The 13,962-nt window shown below is 43.3% G+C and overlaps 1 protein-coding gene across 3 annotated transcripts in view; it reads left to right on the forward strand.

Moving 5' to 3' along the window:
• Positions 1-13,962, forward strand: part of CPS1 (carbamoyl-phosphate synthase 1) — a 131,565-nt gene that overhangs the window by 57,745 nt on the left and 59,858 nt on the right. For all 3 annotated transcript variants that reach the window (XM_043505694.1, XM_038421643.2, XM_043505693.1), the window contains exons 18-22: positions 2,062-2,206; positions 2,560-2,770; positions 5,838-6,036; positions 9,302-9,478; positions 10,841-10,959. In XM_043505694.1, coding sequence (XP_043361629.1) covers positions 2,062-2,206; positions 2,560-2,770; positions 5,838-6,036; positions 9,302-9,478; positions 10,841-10,959 — 851 coding nt within the window. The remainder of the gene's footprint in view (positions 1-2,061; positions 2,207-2,559; positions 2,771-5,837; positions 6,037-9,301; positions 9,479-10,840; positions 10,960-13,962) is intronic.

Below are 13,962 nucleotides of genomic sequence, written 5' to 3' on the forward strand. Positions count from 1 at the left end.
CAACCCTAGGTATAGCTTTATTGAAATCAATGGGCATCTGCCCATTTACAACAGTGGGGGATCTGGCCTTTTGTTCCTCGTAGTTTGATTGATACAATGCACTGATGCTCCTCACTGAACTGCTGTTTTTATGAGGCATGGGGCCCTGGAGAAAGATCTAAACTGAAGAGCCAGCATGAGTAGGAGTATCTCCTTTTTTCTTAGTTAAGCAGAATGTGCTAATGCTTTCCTTACCCATCAGACTCATTAGAACAAAGAGAATAGCAGTAGATTACTAATATCGCACATGTCCATGATGACAAATTTACATTTCATCAGAATGGATTAAAAATATTTAGTACAAAAAAGTAAATGAACTCGGATACAAACATTTCATGTTTCCTTTTGGACTTCAGTAATAAATTATATTCAACAACAACAAAACCCAACCATCCCTACCAAAACAAGACACTCCACTCCACATGCTTCTTTGGGGAGAGGATGAGAGAACAAACACCACATGACAGATGTGTAGTCATGTTGTTTAATTCACTATTGGAAGGCTCTCAGATACTATGGAGATGAGCATGGAATTAAAAACCTATATAGAATAGAATAGAAAAAGCAGAGGAATTGCTGCTAGAAAGGAGGGAGTACAAGGTTGTAAACACTCGACCAAGGGAAAAAAAATTTATATCATACTCTGCTGTTTCCATTCCCTGCAATATCTGCAAATTTTCAGTTATACTGCTCTTAATACTCCTTTTCCCAATGCAAACAAGTCTAATTTTATTCGGTTCTTGTTTATCTGTGATTCTGCGCAAGGGAATTCCATTGATGCAAATAAGAGCTTTTATGTGAAAATGGATGATTAATATTAGTCTACATTACCATAGTGCCAGCAAGCTTGGGGCCACATGGTGTTTGATGCTGGAGGACAACAGTGGCTGTCAAAGAACCAGATCCTCTGCTACTGAAGTCAATGGGAGCTGTGCCATTGATACCAGTGGGCACAGCATGAGGCCTTAAGGCCCCATCCCAAGATACAAACATGTTATAACATAGTTGGCATTTATCATGTTACATGTAGTAGACATGGCCTGTGTCATGAACTGAGATGTGGGGGGTGGTGCCTAGTGGTTGGAGCAGGAGCTAGGCTGATGGGTTTAAGAGCAGGTTTGCTGACTTCCTTGTCCTATCAAGTGTTGTGGTCCATCAGGCGGCCCTGCTGTGGCTCAACTGTGTTCGTAGGCTACCATGATACTAAGTAGTTTAAACTTTGGCTGCAAAATTAAGGGAAAAAAGGAGGCCGAGGAAAGGATGGTCTGATAATGTGTGTGTTATTTTCTCTGTTCCATATGAGATTTAACTAACCTCTTGTATAAGAGTTAATATTAATGTCAATGGGTATCCATTTGTATTATACCCGTTTAGCAACTCAGGAATGTTTTCTGGTTTAGTTTTAGAACTAACTGCTTCTGGTCAGTATGTCACAGTAATTAGTGGTGTGATTAGTTAATAGTGTTGTTAATTAAGCAGTGTGTCCAAGCACCCATTGCTTCATCCGCTATTTAATTTGACACAGAGAAGTTGTCCCAGTGAAGTCAGTGGGGTTACTCGCAGACCTAAAATTAAGCATGTGTGTAAGTGTTTGCAGAAGTGGAACCTTATTTTTTTTATTTTAATTTATATTTCTCATTTCTGTTGCTAGGCCAAAGGTCCTCATTTCTTTTGTATTCAATCACATTCTTTTCCATGACTTTTAAATGAGGCTAATGCAAAATAAAAGTTACAGGGCAATTGTCACATAATAATTAATATCTAGCTCTTACATAGTGCTTTTCATCAGTAGGTCTCAAATTTTTTTTCAAAGGAAGCCAGTAGCTTCACCTACGTTTTATAGATGGGGAAACTGAGGCACAGAGGGTGGAAATAATTTGCGCAGAGTCACTCAGTGGTGGCAGAGCCTTAAATACAGGAATGGGTCCAGTTCAGTTACGCATGCTTAATAAAAATATATTTCTTCCTTTGTATCCCCCTGCTGTCTGTCTTCCCTAACTGATTCTTCAACCTGCTCCCCAGGCATTTGCAGTAACCAACCAAATTCTAGTGGAGAGGTCTGTGGTTGGCTGGAAGGAGATAGAGTATGAAGTTGTGAGAGATGCATCTGACAACTGTATCACCGTCTGTAATATGGAAAATGTTGATGCTATGGGAGTTCATACTGGTAGGTTCTTTATAGCTCACCGTAGATTGCATTTAGATCAGCATTTTCATATAATGTCTTTCTGCCGATTATAGTTAATACACTTACCTGGCTGGTGAGAGAAAGGATATAGAATACTTAGCAGATCTAAGTGCTTCTGGATACGATGGAACACACTTTTCAATAGCCTAAGTCCTTCCCTATTATCTTTTATTTCACACGATAGCATAGTCTGTCCCTTGCCTTGAAATGCCCCAAAACAGGCATCTTCCATCACACATGGTGTTCAAAACTTGTAAGACGCACTAGGTTTGCAGAGACATGACCAGAATTTATCGCCATCAAAGTATTGTATTTTTCCTTCCGGCAAACAGGAGATTCCATCGTAGTGGCTCCCAGCCAGACACTGTCCAATGAGGAATTTCAGATGCTGAGGGAAAGTGCCATCAAGGTCGTCCGACACTTGGGCATTGTGGGGGAATGCAACATCCAGTATGCCCTGCATCCTACCTCCCTGGAGTACTGCATCATTGAGGTCAATGCCAGGCTCTCCAGAAGCTCTGCCTTGGCATCCAAGGCCACAGGGTAAGGCAGGAAATAAAAGTTAGGGTAGGGAAAGGACTTGGGGAAAGGGGCAGGGAGCTTAGATACTGGGTATTACAAATGGAAACCCTCTCAGGAAGGGGACCTAGTAGCTGGTTTTAGAGAGTACATTCTCTGGCATCGGTACGTTGGCTGCAAATCATCCCTGGGACCCAAAGGACTTGGTTATTAATGAGCTCTCTGCCAGATTGAATCAAATGGTCTTGCTAGCTGTCTTTGTTTTGTTGGCTAATCATAAACTAATCGAGATAATGATGGTCAAATCTGGCTGGTTAAAATTGGCTTCTTAATTGTACTCTGCAGATGCTGTTGAGAAGTGCAAATTAGTCCTTAATTTACAGTTCTCAACAACTCTTGCAGTTGTCAGAGCCCTGTAGCAAACTGGAGACAGACAGTAATAAGTGACAGCAAGCATTTGGTTGATTTCATTGTGTTAGCTGACTCCTCAGTGACCCAAATCCATTTTTGTCTTGTGTCGCAGTAAATACGTATATAAAATAGTAGCCTGGCATACGTAGAACAAAGAAAGCTTTGCAACGAGGGATCTACCATTGCAATCCTGAAAGGTGTTGAGTACCCACATCTCCTATTGCTTCAGTGGGAGTTGAGGGCACCCAGCATTCCTTAAATTTGAACCATCATTTGATTCTCAAAAAAAAAAAAGGCCACCAGCTTGTAAAATGTTCCACCAGCTTTAGAACCATACTCTGGAAATTCCAGTCCTGGCAGATTCACAAATGGAAATGGGTTTGGTGTTTAGATCTTGGTCTCCATTTGGCTACATGACAAAAACACTGCAGAATTGGGCTTTTTCCTAAGAATGGTGCTGTGTGGATTGTGACTGATTGGAAAATGCTTTTGCAGCTAATGAGGACCTCTGCATTTTGTACAAATATTATAGGAATGTGAGAGAGGACTGTTCCTCCGGAGTGTTGTTCGGGAGAAGGCTACAAAATCCCAGTTTGGATTTTTGCCTCTGACTATCTGTGAAGTGTTCAGAGTCAGAGAGCTAAAGAATTCCTTCAGTCTGCTAGCTTGAGGGCATACATTATCTTATATTAACCTATGCCCACAAAAGTTCCTTTTTTGGTGAAAGAGTGAATGGTTTTGTGACCTGTATGGAGCAGAGGAATTTGGATTGGAAACTCTCCAGGATGGGGATTGTCTTTTTGTTATGTGCTTGTATAGCACCTATTACAATGGTGCCCCAGTTGCTAACTGCAATATAAATAATAATAAGAATTAATAATGGCCTGAATGGGTTTGCTGTCAATTACCGTCTATGAAAGAACACATGCCAGAAGAGGTACTCCAGCAGCCCATATTCAATTATTAGCATTTCCAGCTGCTCTGCAGTTATCATTGTTCCATGGTTTGGTGGTGATTCCAAGTAGGAGCTCTTAAAGATCAGAACACTCCTGTTATAATGAAATAAACTAACCTCTACCCCAGCCAACGAGACTTTCTCAGTCAAATGAAAATTGTTCAAGATGATGATCATGGCAAACGTTCGGGCAATACGGAATCCTGCTGGATGATTTATAATCACTTGGCTTCTGCAAACTGGATTATATCAATTTCGCTGCCCAGTTATCACCACGCCCTGTTGCTTTTGGGCTGATTTCTGCCCCCATTTACACCTGTCCAATCTTGCTGATTTCAACCCCCTGAAAGCCCATGACAATGTCCAGGGTAACTGATGGGAGAATTTAGCTTTGAATTTAAAGGTACCTTTGGGGCTTTTAAGAAATACGTCAATCCTGCTGACTCGTCGAGTCCAGCAATGTTCCCCAGCAGACTGGGGCAATCATCTGTTACCTAAAAAGACTAAAATCTGCTTTTCGCTTTCATTTGCTGAGTGGACATTACTAATTCAGCTTTCCTTCTGCGCTGGAGTCACTCAGGCTGCAAGAACGCCACGTGCTACTCCAACAACCACCACAGAGCTGGCTGAAAAATGACTGCAAAGGCTACTCTGGCTCCTTCCAAACTGACACAAAGACTCATCTGTTCTGAGCATGAACATTTGGCTTCTAGCACATGCAGATAAACGCCAGTCCCAGCACTGATCTATTACAGTCCAGGCACTGATCTAAGATGTTCAGTTGCCCCCTATTTGCTGAAATAAGATGGACTCTCACTGTAGGTTATGCAGATATACACTTGCGTTGCTACTATGTTTAAAGGGCACTCGCTCATCCTTGTTGTAAAGTCTCTACTTTCCCATAGCACTCACTCTCCATGTCTCTCCCTCCTCCTCCTTTTCCTCTTGAGCTGCCTAACTGCAGTGAAACACCAAACTTTTCAGGTGTTACAAAGATTTCACAGAGGATAGTCAATTTGCCAGCTTTTAATGATTGTCTAGTCCATGTTCCAACCTAAGTCACTCAGTGCTACACTTACTTATATAAGCACATACCTATAGTATAATCCCTGCTCCTCCATATGTGGGCTTTTCATTCCTTCCCCCAGGAAGAAGTAAACCCTTCTGTTTTTGTTAATTGTTGGTGTTAGAGTAGCACCTAGAGGATCAGGATCAGGGCCTGATAGAGCTAGACGTGTACAGACACATAGTAAAATGTAGGCCATGCTCAGAGAGCTTACATGCTAAAGACACAAGACAGACAAAGGGTGGGAGAGAGGAAATATTATTCTCATCATCCCAATTTTACAGCAGGAGAACTGGGGCATGGAAGGTTTAAGTTCCATGTATAAGGTCACACAGGCACTCTGTAGCAGAGCCAGGAACTGACCTACATCTCCTGAGTCCCAATCCGGTGCCTGAGCCACAGACCATCTTTCCTCCTTAATAGCTGATTCCTACTCCAGTACTTTGTACATGCCCCTTATGACCTACATGCTGTAGCCGAGCTTACTGCTGCTCTCCAGTGAGCTGCAGTCACATACCACGTGCCAGGAGTGGAGTGCCATCCCTACAGACTGCAGTTACTATTTTTATTAAAGCAGCTTCAGAGGGTTATAGATTTCATTGCCCTCTACAGTACCAACCATGATACTAAAAAATGCCTCCCTCCTTCATCTCTGCCAGGTACCCATTAGCATTTATTGCCGCCAAAATCGCCCTGGGGATCCCCTTGCCGGAGATCAAGAATGTAGTATCAGGAAAAACCTCTGCCTGCTTTGAGCCCAGCCTGGATTACATGGTTGCCAAGATACCTCGCTGGGACCTGGACCGCTTTCAGGGAACCTCTAGCCAGATTGGCAGCTCCATGAAGAGCGTGGGAGAGGTGAGTGTGGGGAAATTCTCTCCATTTCCTTTCCGTTTCTTGTGAAATTTAACTTTTCTCCCTTGCCTGACCTCTGGATGCTGGTTCTTTCTAGTCTGCCAGCCAAACGAATGCTGAGGAGGATTTAGACCCTCCAGGGCCACTCTTCCAAAAGCAGATGCTAGTTATGCACTCGCAATTTGGTTCCAGTTATCAACTGCAGTTACAAAAGTGTTGTGTGTATTTGTGGTTGAAGATGACAGCATGTAGACATCAATCAACAAGGTTTTTGCCCACTAATCAGGGAGTTAGCTGTCTAACACGTAGCATTCATTCACTGGGTCTTCAATGTCTTTTGAATGCAAAATTAGCGACCAAATTGGGACATTTTTAACATGTCTATTGCATGATCTCCATGCTGGGCTGTTGTCCAGAAGGTCGACTGGGGATCAGTGAACTCAATAGAAATAAAATAAGAACTGAGAGAAGAAATCACCCGAAACTGAAAGCAAACTTGTCCTGAACCTCAAACTGTCTTTGGTTTGTAAAAGTTTTATTACCATTTATTAGTCAATACTTGTTCACTTTCACCTTCCTTGACATTGTCTGGTTCCCTGTGGAAATGCCATTGGGGTGTTTCTAGCATGGCTGTAGAAAATTTGTTTTCCAAATATGTGCAGCCTGGCTTTTCAGCCCCAGTTAATCCAGAGGGAGTAGATAAACATCTGATCTTTTGAGAGCTTATTCAAATTACCTGAGCTGTATCCAGTACCCTTTTCAATTAGAATGATTTGGGACTGTAAAGGTCATTTTAGGCAATAGCATGGTAGGCCACTCTTGAGATTCGTAGATTCCAGAAGGGACCACTGCATAACACAGGCCATAGGACTTCTTGAATTAATTCCTGCTTCAGGTCCAATCATTGTGTTTGAACATGAGCATTTCTTTGCTGAAAACATCCTGTAGTGAAGCAAAGACTCACCAGCGCAGCGTCTCCTGCTGGTTGTCTGGGAATTAGCTCTTCAGCCTCGGAGCACCTCCTGGTGGCCGATGTCTCGCCTGCCTCAGGTCCCTCCTGGACCCCGGTGCCCCTTTACCTCAGGGTTCTGCCCCAGCAGTACCTCCACTCTCTGGGTCTCCCCTCCCAGGGGAACCCCCAACCCTCTACCCCTGCCTTGCCTCAGTGGCTACTGCCAGTCATCATGTAGCCCCCTCTCACTGGGGCAAACTACAGTCTATAAAGGCCACTCATCACTGGCAAGGGGGTTGGACCAGCTGCCTCTGCCTAACCCCAGTACCTGCTTTGGCCTTTATCAAGGCCCATAGCCTGGGTATTTGCCAGGCTGGAGCTGCCCACTTCCTCTTGCCTTTCCCCAGCACTGCTCTACTCCCGGTACCCTGACCTCCCAGACAGCCAGGTCCCTCCCGCTCCACAGCTAGAGAGAGACCCACCCAGCTCCTCCCTGAGCCCCCACAACAGGGCCAGGTGTGGCCCAATTGAGGTGTGGCCCCAGCTGTGGCTGCCTCCCCAATCAGCCAAGCCTTCCTCCACCAGAGCGGGGTAACTGCCGCGCTACACATCCACTCTGAAAGATTTAAAGATTTCCAGTGATGGGGAATCCACCACCACCTTTGGGAAACTGTTCCAGTGGTCAATCACCTTCACTGTTAAAAACATGCATCTTCTTTCTAGCCTGATACTGCACCTGAAAACAGAACGCAGCACCTGATGCCCTCTTGAAAGGGTCAAATTGCTTTGTCTTAAACAGTTAGTTTCCCCCTCTGAATAGATAGGATAGGCCTTTGGAAATGAGGAACAAAACAGTGACTTTTAAAATCTGAATTTAAAACTGGTTGGAACAATGGTGACATCTTCAGCTAATTTTTGAAGAGGAATGAAATGAAACAAAATGGGTAAATTATCCATTTAATTAGCTAATTACTCATCAGTTATCCAAAGCAAAATAATTAATTGTGTACTTAGTTGTCTGTCTTTATTTTCCCCCTAATGTTTTTCAAGTAGCTCTTTTGCTAAATTATTTTGACAAGTGAGGCCTTACAAACATCCACTCCTCCTCGCTCAAAGAGCACACCCTCAACACGGTGGGAAGCATTAATTAGAGCTCTAGAGGAAAGCCTTGCCAGGGTGATTGAATTTTTAATAATGTGTGGTGCAGAAGGTCCCTGCAAATATTTATGGTGTTAATGCCCCGTGACTTCATGTTATACATGCACTTTGCACATTTTACTCCAGCTAATAAAGGGTTATATTCTGGAGTGTCCCACCGTATGAATACTGAACTGCATTATGAGTTGGACTATCCAAGTGTATGGGGAAATAAGGAAGGATAAGAACCCCCCGCACCCACGTATTCTCCTGCACAGACTACCTGGGTTCAAGCCAGCAGCCAGTGGACAGTGAGAGAAATGGGGAATAGACAGAGCTTTGGCTTCATACTCCCTGGCCATCGTGGGGTGTGCTGAGCTGAGATGGTAGAGAGAGTATTGCAATTTACTGTTGATACAGACAAACAGGAAATTACCAACCCCCAGAGCAGAGGAGCTGTTTCACAAAGAGTGTCTCCTGTGACTGCATCTGGTATGGTATAGTTTAAGTCCCCTCCCTAGGCTTGTGCCGGTAACCAGACTCTAGACCACTGTGGTTTTTTTTAGTTGAACTGACTAGCCTCAGCCTGGCTGTTGGTGAGCTCTGTAGTGACAGGCGGAAGGCTCGGAACAGTGGAGCTGTGTGAAAGGGGGAGAAAGTTTTCCCATGACACTTTTGCCCCATTTCGTTTCAGATTATTTTTGTGTCCTTTTAAGATTTTGCTTTCTGGTGAAATATACGTGTGAACGTTGGAATGAGTTGCAAAGTTTTCCATGCAGAATGGGCTCACTGGAACTTGGGAATGGGATCATTTTTTTAGGTGAAATAATCATTTAACAGAAATACTATACTATACTATAAATACTATAGTAGTTACTTAAGGTTTGACATGGGTTCAATGGAAGAGGTGTAGTCTTCTGCCTTTGCCCACTCCTAAGGCTTAAAATTCCATCTGCCCTATGAGGCTTTTCCAACTTTACAGGATTCTCCCATCATATAACACAGGTGGATTTTGAAAGCTGTGGGACAGTAATCTTCCTTCGAGTCAGTTCATTGTGTCCCGTAGCATGTTCCCATAGGCTTTAATCTTACCTAGTAAGCATCTAGGTAAGCTGCCATCTGAATAACTGAGAGGGGCAACACCTCAGCACGTTAATGTGAGAGATTTCTTTGTTACAGGTCATGGCTATTGGGCGCACATTTGAGGAGTGCTTCCAGAAGGCCCTGAGAATGTGCCACCCGTCTGTGGATGGCTTCACGTCACGGTTGCCAATGAATAAAGAGTGGCCGGCCAACTTAGATCTCCAGAAAGAACTGTCTGACCCCTCCAGCATTCGAGTCTATGCAATGGCCAAGGTAATGAAGGACGTAGAGGCTATGGGATCTACCCTGTTGACTATAGTTACCAGACTGTGTTGGTTGAGGTAATAGAGTGGAATATTCTTTAACCCCTTAGACAGCTGGGATCGATTGGATCAGAAATCTCTAACCAGCTCTCTGACATCTAAAAGACCAGCCGCTCGTCATTGTTACCACTGAGCTCCGTTTGAGTCAAGTCTCATCAGTTGCGTTCCCTGACTCCCCCCCCCGCCCCATGTCAAGGTTTTTCACTGTTTGTTGGGGTGATGAATATGATGCCTGTTATGTCGGAAAAGGCGAGAGCTCAGATGCCATTCACAACTATTGCCTTTACCCGTGTTCTTCTACTCTAGTCAAAAGACAAACACAGGAGAGATGTGGAACCCAATGAAACTTCTGACTGGGCCAAGGTCATACACAGTGTCAACCAATCTTAGCACCATGCTGGGCCCTCATAAATTAGATGTATCTGGAGCAGATAATAAGAGAAGATTATTAAGATGATGTAGCCCATATTTGAAATGGTCACATGGAAATGGGCTTTATTAAAAAAAATGAAATGTATAAAAGAAAAAAGAGTTAAATATTTAGCCACATCATAATAATAACGATTAATATCTAGCTCTTATAGCTGTACTTTATTCACCTTTGGGGATTTTTTTAAAAAAATACTGTATCCATTGCCTTTGGGATGATAGACTGGGTTTCCTTTTTACCCAGTGAATGTGGATGGTTTGCTAAAAATAAATTACAAAAACCAAAACCATATAATTAAGCATGTCCAAGAAAGTATGAAGCCTGCATTACCTTCAGAATGAGAAAGAACCAGAGTGGTGTCACAGCTGCAAAGTTTGGTTCTGGATGTGAACTTTTCCATAGTTCTGGCGTATTTCAGGTCAGGGTTTCTGAGTCAATCTATCTTTAAACTATAAATCAGAGTCAGTTTCAAAAGCAACCAATTTCTCAACCGTTGAAAACCTAAACCTTTCTTTGATGACATTTGCTTCTAGCAGACCACAGAACTATGGAATGTGCTGGACCTTGGTAATAAGAGGTACAGATGAGAAGTCAGCAGCAGGGGATGAGCATGCTATATATATGTATATATAAAGAGAGAGCATGAAGCATACATAGCATATGAAGTTACAGCAAGTGTCAACTAGCATCAGTCCTTATTGAAGTCAATTGGAGTTTGGGCAGAGACTTCATTGGGAGCCAAATTCTGCACTCCTTGCTCAGGCAAAAGTCTTGCTGATGTTAATAGGAGATGAGGAATAATTACTACATATTTCCAGGCAAATTAGATACTTCTGACGTGTTTGTTAAAGAGTCTGGCTTACCATCTCCTCTCTTCGGCAGGCCTTATCCGACGGTGTCCCCGTGGATGATATTCACAAACTCACAGCCATTGACAGATGGTTCATTTATAAGATGCGGGATATTGTGAACATGGAGAAAAGCCTGAAGGAATTCAGCAGGTAAGGAAATCAAACAGCTTTCTCTAAGGATACAGCCTTTTTGCTTGGCATCACACAGCTGGGAAATCAGCTGCAGGCTTGTGCACAAACATGAGCAAGGCCGAAAAGTGACTGTCAGTCCTCAGTCCTGAGTTATCTTAAACCCTCATATATTACACTAAGAGGCTACCTCTGCCCATGTAGCAGCAACTGCACTGAAGAGCGCTGCTCTAGAAGTAAAGGCATCTTGTCCATCTCAGCTGATCTTAGGGGTTCTAGAAATCCCACCTGGATTTAGAAAGTCCTTGATGTAGTTTCAAAGCTAGGATTTGCTAACCCTCCCCCCAAATGTGAGATCTGAGACTATATTTGCATAGCGAGGGTATTGTTAACCTTTCAACTAATACTCTCAATAGATTCTCCCTGGCTACCTGAGAGCCAAACAGTGCATTTCCGACTGGCTGATAGCTTTCTAAGCTGTCTGCCTTTCTTCCTACGTGCTATTCCTCCTCAGTTTAGAACAGCTATAATTTCCGACACATTTAAATATAAATCTTCCGTTTTTTTAAACCATATAAAATGAACCACAATAGATAGCAGTAAATCGAAGCTCCTGGCCGTATATCAGTCTCAGCCTTTTGCTGACCGCAGCTTTCACTTCATGGTTTACAAGGCCAGCAGAACCTTCTTGCTGAGTTATTATTGTCCGCTCTGTTGCCTGCATTTTGGATACATGTTGCATTACTGCAGTTGAACCACAAGAGGGCACCAGAAACTTATAGTACCCAGCACTTGTAGCAAAAAGAAAAGGAGTACTTGTGGCACCTTAGAGACTAACCAATTGATCTGAGCATAAGCTTTCGTGAGCTACAGCTTACTTCATCGGATGCATTCGGTGGAAAATACAGTGGGGAGATTTATATACACACACCCAGAACATGAAACAATGGGTTTTCATACACACTGTAAGGAGAGTGATCACTTAAGATGAGCCATCACCAGCGGGGGGGGGGGTGGGGGGGCGGGGGAGGGGGGTAGGAGGAAAACCTTTCATGGTGACAAGCAAGGTGGGCCATTTCCAGCAGTTAACAAGAATGTCTGAGGAACAGTGGGAGGGTTGGGGGGGGGGAAATAACATGGGGAAATAGTTTTACTTTGTGTAATGACTCATCCATTCCCAGTCTCTATTCAAGCCTAAGTTAATTGTATCCAGTTAGCAACAGATTGGGCAGAAACATACAAGACGTTTGTTATGAAATATGCTTTCACCTCCCCTGAGTTCTGTTTCTTTGACAAGCTGTACATTTGTAATTGAGTAGTTTTTGTTTCCCCCCAGAAAGTGAGCTGGGATTCTAGCTAAGCAGAAATAAAGGCACAGAGAGGAGCATGTCTGTCGAGGGGTACTTACAAAACTCCATTATTACCCCATATGTGTAATTCCTCTCTAACTTCCATGTCATGTTTCATTTGTTTGCTGGTTTCATTTAAAAAAAAATCTCATGCATATCAAGTCCCTGTGTTTACACAGAATCAATTTGTTTTCCCACTGTTTCCTAGGAAATTACAGCCACAACTGTAATTAGAATACTCTGCAATTATGTATTCAGGATCTCAAAGCACGGTCCAGAGGATGGTCATGTCCTCCCATGGTGCAAATTGACATCACTCCATTGAAGTAAAGGGAGCTGAACTGATTTCTGTTAGCTGACGATCTGGCCCATTAGTTAATTACACCTCACAATGCCTCTGTGAGATAGGTACATTAACGATATTGCACCCATGATATAGATGGATTAACTGAGGCACATAGTCAAATGACCTTCCCAAAGTCATGGAGGAGATTTAGTGGCAGAACTAGAACAAAAAGTGTTACTGACTTCCAGGTTGGTGTGTTGACAACTAGAACACACTCTCCGTCCTCCTCCCTTTCGGCCATTATTCAATGAGAGCTGGCTCAGCTGTTGCATCAAACAAGAGATTTCCCTTGTCAGTGCTCAGGTCTTCCATGTGTGTATTCACCGGAGCTAATTGCTTTATTTTTCATTCTGCTATAAGATTCAGTGTTTGCAAATTGGACATACTCGTTTTTAGAGGGAATAAGGACAACCCAGAAAAATGGCTGAATAGGTTATTACAAGCACAGCTGCATTAGTAAGCTCTATGTTTATGCAAACATGACTCTCTCTACATGGATATTCTGATATACACACACAGTATGTATGTGTATAATATATTATAATATCCAGACTTTGCAGTTGATCCTTATCTTTCTATAATGGTCCAAACCAAAACTCAAATGAGTTCATCATCATCATCACAATAAAAACAACAATGCCCAGATCTTATCTAGTGCTTTCCAGAAGTAGGTCTCAAAAACTTTACAAAGGAGGGCAGTATTATTATCCCCATTATACAGATGGGGAAACTGAGGCACAGAGCACTGGAGTGACTTGCCCAAGGTCATCTAGCAAGGCAGTGGCAGAGCCAGGAATAGAATGAGTCACAATCCAGCGCTCTATCCACTGAACCTTAGACATGGATTCACAGCCAAACTCTGTGGCTCCGGACAGCCTGTAATCTGCATGTTTCTAAAGTCACACAGAAAGGGAGGTGAGCATTTTATACGCAAGTATATTGCTATACCGTATAACTCTAGACCTAATGTCTGAGTGAGATGAACTCAACGCAGGACCTAAGAGAAGGGTAAAGGCAGTTTTATGTCATCTTTGAGCTTCTTTGGGCCAGCCAAGCACAGGTTCAGCTCCCCTGCTTCCCCCCATCAGTGTGAGTTAGAGCAATCTCATGCCAGCTGTTAGCCACCAAATGGCTGTTCCACCAGCCAGTAGTTGCCAGAGCATAGCAGTCATCTGTCTATGCCCTCTTCCCCCACCACCAGCCATGCTTCATACACCAAGGTCTGCAAAGGGAAGATACCGTTGGGGAAATCCTCTTGTTGGGGAAATCCTCAGGCGTCCAGCTCCATTGGCTCGCCAAGTGGTGCAGTGGGGCTGAGGACGTGGCCCT

This window comes from Dermochelys coriacea, chromosome 11, assembly GCF_009764565.3.
Source record: "Dermochelys coriacea isolate rDerCor1 chromosome 11, rDerCor1.pri.v4, whole genome shotgun sequence".
Lineage (NCBI taxonomy): Eukaryota > Metazoa > Chordata > Testudines > Dermochelyidae > Dermochelys > Dermochelys coriacea.